Here is a 17,878-nt window from a genome sequence, read left to right on the forward strand (position 1 = left end):
CTTACACCATGTGCAGCACAGCATGTTTTCCCTGTCCTAATGTGTATTTTCTTACAGTGTTGGCAAACCCCTTAAATCATCTGCAGCAAAGGGTAGCTTTTCATGAACAAGCGCCACCATCTTCCCTGTTCCAAAAAAAGCTGCACTGGGACTGGATAAAGATGCTGTGGGCCAAAGAGAAAAATCTTTCTTCTTCTTCTTCTTCTTCTTCTTCTTCTTCTTCTTCTTCTTCTTCTTCTTCTTCTGTACTTGTAACTAAGGAAGTCCAAGATGTAACCGCAAGAGCTGACACCCCCTCCCCCCCTTTTTAAAAAGCAATTTTGGCTCTGTGTTGGCTGATTTGGGGGTCCATTACTTGTAAACAGAAACTTCACTATTAATTTTGTGTGTGCTTTTTTCTTCTCTGGTCTTGCAGAATAACGAGAAACAAATGCGTCAGCTCTCGGTCATCCCTCCCATGATGTTTGACGCGGAACAGAGGCGGGTGAAGTTCATAAACATGAACGGGCTGATGGAGGACCCCATGAAGATCTACAAGGACCGGCAGTTCATGAACGTCTGGACAGACCACGAGAAGGAGATCTTTAAAGAAAAGTACTTTTATTTATTTTGTGGGGGTTTTTTTAGGGTTTGCATTGCACAGTAGAAAAATCTGTTGCATGGCGACCAACTAGGGCCAGTAAAGGCAAGTGATGGTCTAATTCAGGAATGGGGAATCTGTGGCCCTCCCATGGACTACAGCTCCCATCATCCTTGACCATTGGATGGGGCTAATGGGGCTAGGGAGTCCCAGCAACACCTGGAGGGATAAAGGTACCCTATCCCTGAACTGGATTGTCACTTGCTCTTACTTCCCCTCCATCACTTGCCTTTACTGCCCCTCCAGCGTAACTCTGCCTCCTTTTAAATCAGGGATGGGCAACCTGTCAACCTCCAGTTGTTGCTGGACTACAGCTCCCATCATTCTTGATGGTTGGTAGGGCTAGACGGGGCAGATGGGAATTGTATATTATTAGGACCCCTGGACGGTTACGTCCAGTCAAATTCGACTATGGGGTGCTGCGCTCATCTCCGCTTTCAGGCCGAGGGAGCCTGCATTTGTCTGCAGACAGCTTTTCCGAGTCATGTGTCCAGCATGACTAAACCGCTTCTGGTACACAGAACACCATGATGAGTGCCAGAGCGCACGGAAACGCCGTTTACCTTCCCGCCGCAGCGGTACCTATTTATCTGCTCACGCCGGTATGCTTTTGAACTGCTAGGTTGGCAGGAGCTGGGACAGAGCAACGGGAGCTCACCCCGTCGCACAGACTCGAACTGCCGAACTTGTGATCGGCAAGCCCAAGAGGCTCAGTGGCTTAGACCACAGTGCCACCCACGTCCCTGAGTGTATATATCATTAAGTCAGCTTCAAACCTGAAGCTGGGAACCGTAATGTCTAAGTATGGACACAATGGAAAAACTGGTTGATTAAAAGACTTCCATTTTGTTGGCTCACCCTGTGAAAGGTCTGCTTGCGGGGGCAGTGGATCCTTTCCCATATCTGCTTATTCAGCTTAATGATTGACAAAACACAGATTGATAATAGATGCTCACAGTTACTTCCGATTCAGGTGTGTGTTTTCTGCGGTTGCCATGCAAGTGGCATGTAGACGTCAGGTTTTGTATTCAACCCTGAAATGCTCACCTTTCATTAAAAAAACCCAAAACAGAGTTCAAGTTTCTAGTTCTGATGGATGATGAGAATATAGACTTTTGGACCCTGCAGGTGATGTCCGGCAAAAGGAACACAGAATGCTGCCTTATAATGAGCCAGGCCATTAATCCATCTAGCTCAGTATTGTTTGCACTGTTTCGCAGCATCTCTCTAGGGGTTCAGGCAAGGAAGCCTTTTCCTAGCCCCACCTGCAGATTAGGGATTGGACCAGGGATCTTTGGCATGCAAAGGATAAGCACAGCCCCTTAGTTTAATGGGCCTTTCCCACAAGATTCGAGTCCTCGTGATTCTGAATTAGAGGGCTGATTTACTAGGAACCTACACAGCTGACTTCTGCAAAGCCAGCCCATCAAGCTTAGTATTGTCTGCACAGACCAGCAGTTTTTCCCAGCTCACCTGGAGATGCCAGGGCTCGAACCTGGGACCTTCTGCATGTGAAGCCAGGGCTCTCAAACTAGGCTACAGCCCTTCCGCCAGTTAAATTCTAGGAGCCGACAGGGCGATCAAGCAGGGTTTCTTGAAAATGGGGTGGGGGCGCTTTGCCTATTTGGAAGCCCTGCTTTTTAATATTTGGACTTGCCTTTAACCAGGTTGCAAAAGGGGTCTAGCCAAATGGTAACTGTGATGGTTTTAATTTTGAATGGCAGAACATGATGTTTTCTCTGTGTGTTTTCCTCCCCGTCAGATTTGTCCAGCATCCTAAGAACTTTGGCCTAATTGCTTCCTACTTAGAAAGAAAGGTGAGATGATGCGTTTTTTGGGGAGGGGTGTTGTGATAGGATGTCCACTTAATTCCCAAGATGGCTTCTTAAGTGGTTTGCACTTACAAACGATGCCTGATTAAAATTGTCCACAACAAATATTCACACAGGCCACACTTTGGCGAAAGGCACCCGCAGCGGTGTGTAAGCATTGTGTGTGACCCCCCCAGGCTAATGCAATTCCCTCACTTCTAAGCCTGGGACTGCACAATGGATAGCGAGAACATTGACATGCCGTATCCCACCGAGGGCCCATAAGTAAGCGAATCTTTCCATTCCAGAATGTTCCGGACTGTGTCTTGTATTACTATTTGACCAAGAAAAATGAGAACTACAAGGCCCTTGTGCGAAGGAACTATGGCAAGCGGCGGGGAAGGAACCAGGTGCGTTGCGTTGAGTGGTGCGACCCGCTCGTTTTCTCACGACTGAAAAAGGCAATTTTAAAATTATTATTATCTTACACACACACACACACACACATATATATATATACACATACGGTATATGTAATTTTCTATGCGCTGTTTTTAAACCAGTTTTCCCCCACCCCAAATGTACTGGTGGCTTGGGCAAAGGGTTTTTACTTGGACTAAAACTGGAGACTTCACTGTTGTACAAAGAAAAAAGATCTCTCTCTCTCTCTCTTTCTCTCTTTCTCTCTCTCTCTGTCTGTCTCTCTGTCTCTTCCTCCCTGTGGGTTCCCCAGGGGTGTCTGCTTGGCGTGTGTGTGTGTATGTGTCAAAGGATACTGGACTAGATGGGCCTTTGGCCTGACCTAGCAGGACTCTCCTTATGTCGTTTTGGAGGCTAACCTCATCAACAATTGAGCCTCTGTGTGCCAGGGCAGTCTACCTCCAATTACCAAATGACGAGTGCAGCAGCACCACAGGGCTGTCGGTCTGCTTGCCCTGCTTGGGGGGCTTCCTGGAGGCATCTGATGGGCCAATGTGAGAACAGGATGCAGGACTAGATGGGCCAGTGGCCTGATCTAGCTGTAGGGCTCTTAAGTTCTGACACGCACCAACTCACTCACCCCTCTTACATTCTTACAAACATACACACTTTGTCTTGTAAGTACCAGGCATTGACCAGTAAATTCTCCCTCCTGCTCCTCCTTTCCCCCAGCCATTTGGGACCTGGGAAGATTCTGGAATCCCCCTCTGCTTATCGGATGTGACGCAGGCTGGAACACAGAGTCCCAGTAATTCTCTGCCCCCCCCCCTTTTGGGATGATGTTTCTGCTTGTACATTGGCAGCAAGAACAAGGAGTCAATGGATCTGACCCGTTAACTTTCCAAGGAACATTTTCTGGTTGGCCTTTCAGTTTCCAATCCAGTTTCCCTCCGGCTGTTTAGGGACGAACTAAACAGGGACATAGGAAATGGCCGTGTACAAGTCTAGCTCAAGATTGTCTACACAGGGACCGGCAGGGGCGCTCTGCGGTTTCAGGCAGTCTGTACAAGCGTGGGACTCTTAATCAGGGCTGTGGATTCGATACCCACGTTGGGGCAAAAAGTTCCTGCATTGCAGAGGGGTTGGACTAAGTGATTCTTGTTGTCCCTTCCAACTCTACAATTCTGTGGTCCCATGTGGGTTTCTCCCAACCCCACCTGGAGATTCTGGGGATGGAAGCTGTGGACTGTGGCTCCTAAAAATAAAGCCAAGTTTCCAGTCCTCTTGGTTCTGAATCAAGGTCTGGTTTTAAAAGGAACATAGGAAGCTGCCTTATACTGAGTCGGACATTGGCCCACCTAGCTCAGTGTTGTCTGCACTGACTGGCAGCGGCACTCTCCAGGGCAGGGGGTCTCTCCTAGCCCCACCTGGAGACGCAGGGGATCGAACCTGGGAACTTCTTCAGGCAAAGTGTGTGCTCTGCCACTGAGCTACGGCTGGAAGAGCAGTGATCGCTGGTCAGCTTCACTCCCTCTGGCTGAAACTGTTTGAGGTCAGGAGGGGTCGGTAGGGGCCATGGTTGTGGATCCAAGGTGGAAATGTGTAGAAAATTTGTTGTTTGGGAGCTCTGGGAAATCTCTGAATAGCTGTCAATCACCCGTTGGCGTTTTTAGGGGTGTTTTAGCAGTGATTTTAAAACAGAGTGTGTTCAGCCAAAAGGTTTTGGGTTTCTCGCTGGCTTGCATTGTCCCCACCTGGAGAGAATTGTGAGAAAATGGTTCTGTCGATAGAATCATGATCTTGACTCTCCAGCACAGGGTGGATTTGATTTAAATCACGACTTAAATCACTAATTAGTAAGACTTGATTTAATTTTTATTTTTACAGAAAGACTCATTCTTGCTGGTATAATCTTAATATTTACAACCAGATGAAGGTTTCATTTTTGGTGTAATAAATTTTCGGAGCAGTTTTCACAGTCATATAAAAATTACTGATTTGGTTATACTGTTAGAAATACTTTGACAGATGATTATGGAATTATTGTGGGGTTTAATAAGTTAACTGTTTCCATTGGACAACTTTTCATTTCCTTAATAACAATTTAAACAATTTATTTAACTAAAACAATAACATTATAGCATATGTATCCATGTTTGTTAACTGATGTGGTTAAACGATGTTTTTTTTTAAAAAACAAACTTTAGACTGAGTTTTAGCACACATGAAAAACTTTTTAAAAAACCTCTTATTTGGACTACAATGTAACTTAAATGGAAAAGTATCTTTAGAAATATTTTCCTTCCAAAAGCATTTTATTTTAAAAATCTGATTTAAATTTTAAAACATCTGATTTATATTTTAAAAATCTGGTTTTTTTACCCCCCCCCCCAAAAAAAAATCATTGATTTTTTTTTATCCACCCTGCTCCAACACATTCCATTCTGCAGTCAAAAAAGTGGGAGCTGGGGTGGGCTGTCCCCAGTGGATTCTTAATGATGTGGGTCACTTGGTGGAGTGGGCGCTTCTTGCCTCCCCTCGGGAGAGTCTCTGAGGGTCCTCACCTAAGCTGCATTAGTCAGGGGTGGGGAACCTCTGGGCTAGAGGCCAGGTGCGGCCCTCCAAGCTCCTCTTGTCCGGCCCTTGGGACTCTTCCCCAGGCCATGCCCTTCATTGCCCCTGCCTCTCAACCTGCTTGAGCGTCTTTTCCGGGCTGGAAATGTGTCTGCTTGAATTCTGATCCTAACTCTTTGCTTGGCTGGACGGAGGAGAGGGAGAGGGGTGTTCAGGTATGTGTGTGTGAGCAGAAACTCACCGTACAAAAGGTATAATTTACGTACATTGCTCTAGCCCTGCCCACCACTGGCATGTGGTCCCCTGGAGATTCCCTAGAATGGAATGTCGTCGTCCCCGGGTTGCAAAAAAGGTCCCCCATACATTTTAGAAGTACATTTTGTATGGGGGGTTAGGGGAGGTGTAGCACCTCTGTTGGGGGAGATGTTGTGATCCTTCTGGGGTCATTTGTCCAGCTTTGGTCCACACCCTGCACTCAGCTCTGACCTGTGGCTCCTAGAAGCTGCCAGCAGGTGACAGCGACCACACCCTGGAAAATGGCTTCGACTGGCCGGCTAACCCATGTGAGGGTAGCCGATGGGTCTCAAACCCTCGGTGAGTTAGGGACTTCCCCTGCATCCAAAGACAGGCTTTGACAGATCAAGCAGACAAGACCAAGAGTGGGTCCAATGGCCAAGAAGGCGGTTTCTGCGTGTGCTGTGGAGGGAAGTGAGCGGCAGATGGGGTTCGTCCACCTGGGAAGGGAGCCCATCTAGGAGAAGGAAGACTCTCATCCTAAAATTCCGCTGCCTTGCGAGATATCTTTGGGAGAAGAAAAGGCTTAGGGGTAAACCATACACCAGGAATGGCCAATAGGCCAATAGCGATCTAGTGGTCGATCCCCGGGAGGTTTGACCTGAACCCCCACCAAAAGGGGTAGATCACTGCGAGTTTTTAATTGCGTGAGTAGATCACAGTCTCCTGGAAGTTGGCTGTCCCTGCCCTACACAAATCCAGATTGGAGTCTCTGAGAAAGTCAGACGGCTCCTTATACTCCTCCTTCCGGCAGCTCCTGCAACCAAGCTGGTGCCAAACGTCTTGCTCTGCTTTCCCTTGAGTCCAGTTTATTATTATTATTATTATTATTATTATTATTATTATTATTATTATTATTATTGACAGTCTTGTTTTAATCTGCAAAAGCAAAGGTCCCACCTGTTCCATGTCAAAGATGCTGCTTTGGTTCCGGTATGTTTCCGTAGCAGGCAGTGAAAATGAAAACACCGGCTTTTCCTCTCCTAACAATGACTCATTATTCTTCCCCTTTCTTAAAAAAAGGGAAAGTTGCTGTGCACTTCCTGCAGGATCTCAAAATGACCTCTAGATTGTTTTTTTAATTTAACAGGCAAGCATTAACAAATTAATATTGGCTAGCAGATATGGGGTGGTTAAAACTTAATTACAACAGCTAGAACCATAGCTGTCAACTTTCCCCTTTTTTGCGAGAAATTCACTTGTTCCAGCGCCGTGTCCTAATGCAAAAAAAAGGAAGGTTGACAGCTCTGGCTAGAACGTTGTAATTTACATAATCTTACATACCTGAAAGGCCTCCTCTTTCTCTACAGCCCCTCGTGGGTGCTAAGATCTTGCTTGTTCCACCACATCAGAAACTCAATTTGTGTGTGTCACAGCAGTATCCCTGGGGAGGGCCTTCTCTGTGGCAGCCCCTAAGTTGTGGAACTCCCTCTCCTGCATCTGACCCCTTCATTATACAGTTCCCAGTGAATGCTGAAGACGCATTCTTTATCCTGGCCTCTGGCACTCGAGGTTTCTGTTTTCAGGACCAGCCTTCTCTCTGTGATTTTAAGTTATTCTAAACCGTTTTAAATATTATGTTTAAAGTTTTGTAACCTGCCCCGGGAGGCTGAAGGGTGGGCAGATAATATCCATGCAGTAATGTATAGATAAGGCAGAGACTGACAGTATGCAAAGACTAAAATCGACGACAGGTAGCTGTTGCTGCGTCCGAGTAACTATCTTCATTAATTTACTGATTGCCTTCTAAACCACCATCTCAAGGCAGTTTACATGAAAGAGCGGTGCTTTTTTCCCCTGGAGGGAAACAGGGGTACTCATACCCCTAAACATTTTGTGAATCTTTGTACTTTTGTCCATTTACTGTGTTTATTTTTCCCAATTTGAACTATAAAATGGTGGTTTTCTTGAGTCAAAATGAGAGTACCCCTAACGTGTTTTTTTTAAAAAAAACATTTATTGAATTTTCCAATTAGACAAATACAAACAATAACAAACAAAAAACAAAACAAGTATCAAAAACTACAGTCTACAAACATACAAAAATACTACAAAAAAAATCTCATTGTCTTTTCCCAGTTTTTTAACATTCCATTGGGACCTCCTCCCGTCCTCTCCTCTGCGTTCATTTCCAAACCTCTTTTAGTAACTTTGTAACATTGTAATATCTACTTTTCACCCTCTCATCTTAATCATAAAATCCTACTCATTATATCTTAAATCTTAATTCTTATTTTTTTCAACACCTCTTAACTACAAAAAGAAAAAGAAATAGGTTTTTCTATCAAACCAATCTCATATTACCCCTCACTACCTCTTATATCCTTTCTTAGCTTAACTTAGTTATACTATAGCCTATATATAGGCTATAAATGTGTTTTTTTTTAAAGGAAAAAAAGCACTGTGAAAGAGTATTAAAAACATAGAAACAGGAAGCAGACTGAAACTCTAACAAGCGGACACTCGTTGCCTTGGCTGATAAATCCTTGGAATAGCCCAGCTCTGTACTTGCGACATTCAGACGTGCAGAGGCAGAAATCAGTTTAAAATCCTGGGCCCGGCCTCCAGATGTGCAGAGGAGGAAATGGAACCTAAGATTCTCCTCTCCATTTTTTTTTTTTTTGCATCCTTTTTTGGAGCGCTTGATCTTCCGCCGCTACTCGACCGGCCTCGGGGGGAGGGGGGGGAATGGACGGACCCTTCCTTGCTGTCCCTAGTTGACACAGTTCCCGGCACGAGCTGCCGTCCCTCGTGGAGCAGGCCCCCTCCCCTCCCCTCCCCCCCATCCGCACGCGCGTCCTTCCTTGCAGCAGCTGGTTCAGCCGGGCGATCTGACTAGACAGAAACGCCTGGTGCGGCCAATCAAGGCTCTGCTCGGCGGAGGGATTACCTCGTGTGACCCCGGTCGAGATTAGAAGCTGGCATGTGCGGCCAGCCAACTCTCCTCCCTGCTTAGGTGGTTTGCTTTTTCTTTTCTTTTTTTTAAGTGACCAGGATGACACCGTGAGGTTCTCTTCTCTTCTTTCTCTCTCTCTCTCTTCTTTCCCTTTCCCCCTGGAATCTAAAATTTGGGCAGTCTTCCCCTCTCCAAACTGGGGAGGGAGGGTGCCGACATGTTCGCCTCCCCCCATGTCATATGAGCCATGGAAACTTTGCCTAATTTTTTTTTCCTTTGACCCCCACGCCTAACACAGACCGGTATCTCTCTGTTGCACCCAACCCTCTCCGGGCTGTGGATAATTAAAAAAACAAAAAAAGCTTTTTATTTTTAATCAAGAGTCAAGCATGCAGGTACGTCGAAGCGCGAAGCCTCAGCCGACCGAAGGTTTGTGTTCCCAGAACTTGCCTTTTGCTTCTGTTCCGTCCGCCGGATAAGCCGACTTTTAAAATCTCGTTAGCCGGTTTATTTTTAAAACGGGGGGTGGGGGGGAGAGGTTTAAAATTAGGAAGCAGGTGATTAGCTGTGTCTAATTTTTGTGTGTTGCTGTGCAGGGAGCGGGAGAGAGAAGGGGACACCCCCCCCCCCGTGACTTTGTAAAGTTAACCCTTTACATCTGGGGCTGCCGTGACTTGGTGCCAGGGGGGAGGGTGGCAAAGGACCCCCCCCCCCCGTTTGTTTAAACCTTGTTAAAGAAACACTTGGGATAACCAGCTAATGCCGTAAATGCTTTGGAGCCATAGCCATAAGCAAGGCTTGTGGGGTCTACCGTCTGCATGTGTTTTTAAGAGTGTCACTTTGAGTTTTAAAGCGTTTCAAAGGTAATCTCATTTTCACTCTAAAAATAACTTTGGGGCTTCCCCCCCCCTTGCCTCCACCTTAACTGTAATAAAGAGATCTGTTGCTTAAGGAAGGTTTTTTGTTTTGTTTTTTGGAAATTGTTAAGTAGCCTGCATGTGCGATTTAAAAAATATTTTTAAAGCACATTTTTAAAAAATCGATCCTTTAGAAGCAATCAGTTAATATGCAGTCTTTTTTTCTTATTACTGGCTCTTAACTCCCCTTTTCTTTTCCAAATTGGGGCCAGCCTCCAAGGCAATTTGGTGCCTGGTTGGAGGTGCAGAATCTTGCCCCGCTCCCCCCAGCACCCACAAATGAGGGCCTGATCTACTATGCTCCTTTACACACACCCTTCCTCTCCCCAGCAGGTCTGCCAGAATGTTTATGTATTGCGTTTCTACCCCACCTTTTTCTCCAAGGAGCTCAAGGTGGCGTTCATGGCTCTCCCCCTCCCCATTTAATCCCCACAACGACCCTGCGAGGTAGGTTAGGCTGAGAGAGGCAGTGTGACTGGCCCAGAACCACCCAGTGAGCTTTGTGGCTGAGTGGAGATTTGAACCCTGGTCTATCCCAGGCCCTACTCCTATAATTTAACCCATGGGTCTGATCCGCCTTCCTTGCTCCCCTCCAGCTCAACCTGCCCTTAACGGTCCCAAAATCGCCCCTCATTGCGGCTGCTGGGGGGCCTGTTTTAACCACCTGCTTTGTTGATTTGGAAGCTCCTGGCAGCAGCGCCAAACCTCCCGTCGGCAGGAGGCAGGAACGCTGTGTCTCATTCCTCCAGCTGCCCTGTCCCAGCTGGGCCTGCAAAGTGAGATGCTTTTTGCTAGAGTTTGCTTCTCTCTTAAATTTAGTAAACAACCCCCCCCCCTTGCTCAAGTATGTGTGTTCCCTGGCACATCTGGGGGCACTGCGTGACTATTTATGTTGGCAAACCCTTCGGACTCTTCTGAATAGACCACACAGGCCAGGACGTTTTCCGGGGTCTTCTTGCGCACCAGAAATACAATCCAGTTTCTGCCGTGCGCACACTTGACCCACTGCTCTCTCTAAATATTCCTTGGGTGTTTTAGAATCGGAACAGCTGACTTCCAGCGACTGAGGCTGTTCTCTCTGATTGCGTAGGAAGGGAAAGACCGAAGTTGCAATGAAGAGTACTTCTCTCCCCCCCCCCCACCCGGGAAAAGTTATATAAATGCTGGCTTTGCCCAGCTATTGATTTAAGGCCATCACATCTTATATCCTATCCTCAAAGGAAGCCAGCATAGTGTGTAAACTGAGGTCACCTCGTTTCTCCCCTCCTGCTTCGCCCCTCACAACAACCCAGCGAGGTAGGATAGGCCAAGAGGGGATGACCAGCCTTGAGATTGACTCAGGCGCTGAGCCAGGGAGGTGGGCTTGGAAGTCTCCCTGTCTGGAGCCCACGCCTCTTGTCCAGGGGTTGGGGAGGCTGTGGCCCTCCTGCAAATGTGGCCGGACTCCCGACTCCCATCAGCCCCGAGGCAGTTTATCAACAGTCAGGGGTGATGGGAGTTGTAGTTTGGCAACATGCAGGAGACCACCGTTTCCTTGCCCCTGGGCCAAAGTGGTAGAGTTGATTCCTAGAGAGAGAGAGACCACAGAGAACGAAATGGCCAGAGCAGCCTTCCTCTCAACCTCTTCCCCTCCAGATACTTTGGAATGCAACTTGCATCATTCTGACCATTGACCGTATTGGCTGGAGTTGATGGGAGTTTGACAGCGCTGGGCTGGGGGCAGTGGGAAGACTGGGCTGGATCTGCACTCTGTGGCCAGGTGCTGGGCTTAGGGTCACGTTGGGCTTTTTTCTGAATAACAGCTGGCCGCGCCATACAGGAAACCGATGGGGGAATTTTAAAAGGGTGCGCTGTGTGTATGGGAAGTATGTATGAATATTTCGGACTCGGGGAAAGAGAAATCAAAGACCCACCTCTGAAAGAGAAAAATCAAAGATTCCCTGGGATCTGCCTAAAGCGGTATCATATAGGGCAGGCATAGGCAAACTCGGCCCTCCAGATGTTTTGGGACTACAACTCCCATCATCCCCTAGGTAACAGGACCAGTGGTCAGGGATGATGGGAGTTGTAGTCCCAAAACATCTGGAAGGACAAGTTTGCCTATGCCTGACACAGGGTGATGGAAGTCGGGCATCTTCTCTGCGGCAATGCCAAACCTGTGGGTCCAGAGGCGTTCTCTGTGGCGGCCCACCTGGAATTTATCTGTTGCATTTATTCATTGCATTTATACCCCACCTTTTCCTCCAAGGAGCTCAAGGTGGCGTACATGGTTCCCTTCCTCCTCCATTAATCCCCACAACAACCCTGTGAGGTAGATTAGGCTGAGAGGCAGTGACTGGCCCAAGGTCGCATGCAGTAAGAGCTTTATGGCCAAGATTCGAACCCTGGTCTCCTGAGCCCTAGTCCGACACTGACCTCTACATCACACTGCTTTGGGCACCCTTCAGAGAACTACATGGCCTCCTTAGTATAAACCTTAGACGCCTTTCACTCTGTCATGGCTTCCCTCCCACCAACGCATCATGGGGTTTCCACTTAGTTTCGCACAGGGGCTGAGCATTCTCCACGCAGATCCCAAGCCCTCTAAATGGAGCAGTTGGATGAAGAGGGTCGGAAGCTGCCTTATGCCAGATTGGGCCACTGGTCCATCTGGCCCAATATTGTCTGCACTGACCGGCAGCGGCACATTCCTAGCCCTCCCTGGAGACGCTGCCCCCAAATCCATTGCAGACAAGCAACATCTTTTTGAAGCCAGATTAGGCCTATAGTATGAGTCTGTTCTGCTAGAAGGCAGGCAGAGGGGCAGGAACATGGATCAGGAGGGTCCCATCGGCTCTCATCTTTTCCCTCCTTACCATTCATACTTTTCTTTATGGAACCCAGAAGCCAAAATTTCATTTAGCTCAATCCCCGGCTCTGCATGTAACTAGCCGCTTTCCAGATCCCCTAGAGCGGAGCTTTCCGAACTGTGTGTCATGACAGATTAGCGTGTTGGCTGTCGTGTCCAGGTGTGCCGTGTGAACGCTCCTCCCAGGGCTGGAATAGGGTGGGTTTAACCTCCGGCTTGCTAGTAAAACTGAATTACTGTGTCATGAATTGATGCGTGCCTGAAAAGTGTGTCACCAACAGGAAATGTTTGGAAAGCTCTGCCCTAGAGTAACAATAGCCTATAGGTGACTAAGCAAAACAACCCCTTGTAAATTTGGAAGATGGTTGTGTGTCTTTTCTCATCCAGGCTGTGAATGTCACTTCATGTGGGAATCTTAAGATTTGTATGAGTGGTTCTGCTCTCTTGTTGTGGCAGTATTTGTGAGGTTTCTTCATGTGGGAATATTTCACGGGATGCTCCCAATCCTCATTCATTCTTTCTCTCTTTCTTTCTCAAATGCCTGGTGTAAGTGAACATGCGGTTGCATCTCTGATTGGGGGGGGGGGCAGGAGGATTCCCGTCCCCGAGATTTTCGCTCGGGCGCTTGCGATCTCCCAGACCCGATCCCGCTGCTGCTGGCTGTAGCCCTGTTGTGTAATTCTGATTCCTTCCATTTCAGCAAATCCAACGTCCTTCCCAAGAAGAAAAAGTCGAGGAAAAAATAGAGGAGGAGAAGGCCGAGAAAACTGAGAAAAAAGAGGAAGAGAAAAGAGATGAAGTGGAAAAGGACGAGAAGGAAGAATCCAAGTGAGTCGTGTCGCGAGAAGCCGTAGCTCTGCTCCAAATGGCGGAGGAGGAGGGAGCAGGCAGAGGAGGGGAAGCCAGTTTAGGTGCATGCCTGGCGGTGTCAAACCACAACTCATGCCACCCCTGCCCGTCAGCCATGCAGGAGTTGGAGGTGAACAACATCTGGGGGGGCGGCGGCATATGTTTCCCATCCTGTCCATCTGTGGAACTCTCTGCCACAAGAGGCAGTGATGGCCACCAACTTAGATGGCTCAGAAACAGAATTGGGCAAATTCACGGGAGGAGGACACAGCCACTAGCCAGGATGGCTCTGCTCTGCCTCCGCGGTCGGAGGCAGCAAGGCATCTGAATACCAGCTGCTGGAAACCACAGCAGAGGAGAGTCCTCTCGTGCTCAGATCCTGCGTGCGGGTTTCCCACAGGCATCTGGGTGATGGCTGTGAGATCAGGATACTGGTGGCCTGACCCCGCAAGGCTCTCCTTATGTTCCTGTACTTTAGCTGCTGCCTAGCGCACAGGAGTCCACCTCCCTGCTCCCCTCTCGACCCCGGATGAAGGGCCATGAGTTTGTGCGCATCTCTGCTTGCAGCTGACGTTTGCCACCTCTAACGACTATTCGCACCCATTAAATTTACTGCGGTCTCCATTGTTCCCGACTGTTGCGCATGCTGGCTGCTTAGAGCCCAAGAAGCAGCGGGCACTGGGGCAGGGCCGCTTCCCTGACCTCTGGCCGGCCACGTTGCTTCCGCTTACCAGGTGGTGAGACGGCAAGGTCAAGGGTAGTACAAACAGAATGGCAGGAAACTGGCTTGTTGTGCAAGAGCACCAGCCCTCCTTTAGTTATGCAATCAAGATGCAGAATTGAACCTTGGTTGTGTTTGTGTGTGTGTCCCCTACTGCGCTTAAAACTCTTCCAGCTTTTTCTGCGGTCTGTTTGTAACTTGCCTTGAGATGTAGGTAAAAAGCAATGAATGACTCATTTATCTATTTTACGAAAAACATATTTATAAAAGTATTTGTATACCACTGTGTCATTGGTATATATGTCATTTGCAGCAATGCAAACATAAAACTATACCAATAAAGACCTTTAAATAGTTAGAAACAGACATCGGTATATAAATTATATGATATAAAATAATAAATTGAACCCCCCCCCCCTTGCAGGCACCCTTTGGCACCTCTCACTTTGGGGGGAAAGGAACCCCCGTCTTGCACGCAGTCGCTTCGTGGTTCCGGGTGTCATTCCTCTTGTCCCCTTTCTTTCCCCCTCTCAGGGAGAATATCAAAGAGAAGGACAAGGTTGAAGTTGTTCCCGAAGAGCCTGAGGAAAGGGAGCAGGTGGCCCCGCGAGGCCGGAAGACGGCCAACAGCCAGGGCCGGCGGAAGGGCCGGATCACCAGGTCGATGACGAACGAGGCCGCGGCGGCTAATGCCGCGGCGGCTGCCGCCACTGAGGAGCCTCCGCCGCCACTGCCTCCACCGCCAGAACCTTGTGAGTAGGCGCCCCGGAAAACAGTAGTAGGCCAGCGGGCAGGGCCAACCCTATGATGAGGCAGAGGGAGGCAGGTGCTGAGGTGCGGGGAGTGGGCGGAGCAGCAAGTGCCGTGTGGTCTGCCCTGTACCTGCTGCCCTAAGTGCAGCACAACGCACTATCTTTCCACCGGTATTGGATTCAGCTAATAAAATGCCCCCAAATGCCTCAGTGCCCTGCCAAGGACCTGTTCCCCCTCCCAAGCGCAGAATGAAAGGAAATTAAAATTTGCCACTCGTTGCAAAGAGCCCCCTGCTTTGCAGGTAGAAATTCCCGGGTTCGATCCGCGGCAGGACTGGCCAGCTGCTGCCGGCCAGTGCCAGGCGACACTGAGCTAGAGGGGAGCTAGAGGGGCCAGCAGTCTGACTCCGTAAGAGGCAGCTTCCTCTGTTTAAACCAGCCCTTTGTTCAGAACAGGGTGAGCGGCCTTTTAGAAGAGGGCGGGATGTTTTTAATGTATTTCACCCCGCTTGGTTTTAATGCATCTGTGTGGGTTTTGTTGGGTGGGTTGACCTTAGGCAAGATAAAGCAACCAACACATTTTAAGAATAAGAATCAGGAATCTGTGTAAATACCGAGCCAAGAATTTGTCCTTCTAGCAGCAGCTTCATGGTTTGGGGCAGGGAGTCTCTTTCCCAGGCTTACCTGGGGCTGCTATTGGGGACTGAAACTGCATTGAACTAAACAGCAACAGCAGCAACAATTTTATTATTTGTACCCTGTCCATTTGACTCGATTGCCCCAGCCACTCTGGGCGGCTCCTTATGGCGCCTCCCTTGGCAACAGAGGAGACTGCTTTCTGCCAGATCAGACTCTTTGTTCATCTAGCGCAGTACTGTCTGCTCTGGCTGGCAGCAGCGCTCCAGAGTCTCACACCGGGAAGAATCTCATCCTCTTTTTTTATACCTGGAGGTGGTGGGGATTGAGCCTGGGACATTCTTCATGCAAAGCAAGTGCTCTGAACCACTGAGCTACATAGTACCTCCCCCATAATACAAAAAAATGATGAATGGCACTGCGCTTAGAGTGTCGAAGTCGGTCCTGGGGCACCAGGATTCACATCCGCACTCAGCCGAGAAGCTTCCTCTCTCAGCCTTCCCTACTTCAGAGGGTTGTTGTGGGGATAATACGGGGGCTGGTGGTGGAGAACTTTGTTTGCCACCTTGAGCTCCTTGGGGGGGGGAGAGAAAGGTAGAATATAAATGCAATAAAATAATTAAGCTCAAAATGAAAACTGAGAAGGTAATTCACCTCCCTAACCATAAGCCCTATGCGGCTTAGGACCCTCGTACTTAAGGGACCGCCTCTCCTGGTATGTCCCATGTAGGACCTTAAGGTCCTCAAATAATAATCTTTTGGAGGTCCCGAGCAACAAAGACGCTAGGTTGGCCTCAACTAGGGCCAGGGCCTTCTCAATATTGGCCCCGACTTGGTGGAACAGTCTATCAAAAGAGACCAGGGCCCTGCGGGATTTGGCATCTTTCCGCAGGGCCTGCAAGACGGAGCTGTTCCACCTGGCCTTTGGGTTGGTTTCTGTTTAATATTTATGCTTCATCTTTTATTGGTGGGTTATTTTGAAATTGAGACCTGCAGTTTTAATTGAATTTTTAAATTTGTATTTTAATCTGTTATTTTAAATTGATCGTTTTTATGTTTTTTTGCTGTGATTTTAATTGATGTTAGCCACCCTGAGCCCGGTTTTCTGGCTGGGAAGGGCGGGGTATAAATAAAAATTTTTTAAAATTATTATTATTATTATTCAGTTAAGACAAAACAAAAAATTCTTTCCAGTAGCACCTTAGAGACCAACTAAGTTTGTTCTTGGTATGAGCTTTCGTTTTGTTTTGACTATGGCAGACCAACACGGCTACCCACCTGTAACATAAGTTAAGAGAAACAGAACCCAGACCTTCAGATAGCAACAGACAAAAATATTTTAAAATGCCTCTCCCCGTTTTGCTTCCTTCATCGTGTAAATGCTTTCCGTGCAGGTGTGCTCTGAAAGTTTGATTTTTATGCATGAGGGTCTGCCTTGTCTGCCTTGTCCTAATTTCAAGAACAGCAGGCCGATAAAACAAGCGAACGAGGTCACTCCGTCTGTGGAGACATGGCGTCGGTGGCCTTGATGGGTTTATAAGAAATTCAGTGAATACTTCCCTCTTTACAATGGCCTCAGGACTGCCGACTCCGGTCCGTGGCTCCCCGTAGCGAATAAAAGCTCTCTGCAGTTATTTCCCTCAAAGAAAAGGACGACGCTCTTGTCATTCTGCGCTCAGGAGGTCGCCCATTTATTTGTGTGTAAAGAGACGAGAAGAATCCAGATAACCGTCAGTATTGAAAAATCAAGTCCATTATAAATATATTGCCATTTTGTAGGATCTTTTCTTAGCTATATAGGAAGGATGCTGGTTTATAAATATATGTAAATTTGAAGGGAAATACATCACAGGTACCCTTTCCTATGCAAAAACACCCCAAACGTGCTTAAGCTTCCTATTGTCGTAAGTTGGGTGTGTGGGTGTGGGTGTAAAGAAACAGTGACCCAAAATGGTGTCATTCTATGAAACTGATTGCTGGAAGATTCAGGAAGAAAGCTCTTCTTCATGCAGCACAGAATTAATCTATGGAACTCCCTCCCACTGGAGGCAGTGATGACTACCAACTTGGATGGCTTTCAAAGAGAATTAGACAAATTCATGCATATTCAGTGGCTACCAGCCTGTATGTTCTTCCCTCCACTGTAGGAGTCCTGACCCAGCAGGGCTTTTCTTACGTTCTTATGGATCTTCCAGGTCCAGTGGCAGTCTATCTGGATTCCTAGATTCTTAGGGCCATTTAGGCCCTTGCGAGAACCCAACGCTGGGGCCTGTTCCAGCAGCCAGTCTCGTACGGGTTTCCAGTCTCACGGAGTCAAAATGTTTCGCGTGGGCTCTTTGATGAAGAGGTGCCAAAGGAGAGAACTTCCTCTCTCACCCTGGCACCCCTCCAGTGTGCCTCCTTTCTCTCCTCCCCTTGCACTCACAGGGGATCTCATGTCCTCCTCGCAGGGAAGTTCTCTCTCTCTCTCATTCTCCCCTTCACTGGCACTCGCAAGGGATCTCTCTTCCTCCCCCCCCC

General features: G+C 48.0%; 1 protein-coding gene across 5 annotated transcripts in view; it reads left to right on the forward strand.

The window, feature by feature from the left end:
- NCOR1 (nuclear receptor corepressor 1) overlaps positions 1–17,878 on the forward strand; it is a 101,104-nt gene that overhangs the window by 32,643 nt on the left and 50,583 nt on the right. For 4 of the 5 annotated variants that reach the window (XM_033172276.1, XM_033172277.1, XM_033172278.1 and 1 more), the window contains exons 13-17: positions 416–594; positions 2,403–2,457; positions 2,760–2,912; positions 13,101–13,228; positions 14,505–14,722. In XM_033172276.1, the coding sequence (XP_033028167.1) occupies positions 416–594; positions 2,403–2,457; positions 2,760–2,912; positions 13,101–13,228; positions 14,505–14,722 (733 nt within the window). The remainder of the gene's footprint in view (positions 1–415; positions 595–2,402; positions 2,458–2,759; positions 2,913–13,100; positions 13,229–14,504; positions 14,723–17,878) is intronic. The other variant, XM_033172280.1, reaches the window with a different exon arrangement.

The sequence above is a fragment of the Lacerta agilis genome, chromosome 15 (assembly GCF_009819535.1).
Source record: "Lacerta agilis isolate rLacAgi1 chromosome 15, rLacAgi1.pri, whole genome shotgun sequence".
Taxonomy (NCBI): Eukaryota; Metazoa; Chordata; class Lepidosauria; order Squamata; family Lacertidae; genus Lacerta; species Lacerta agilis.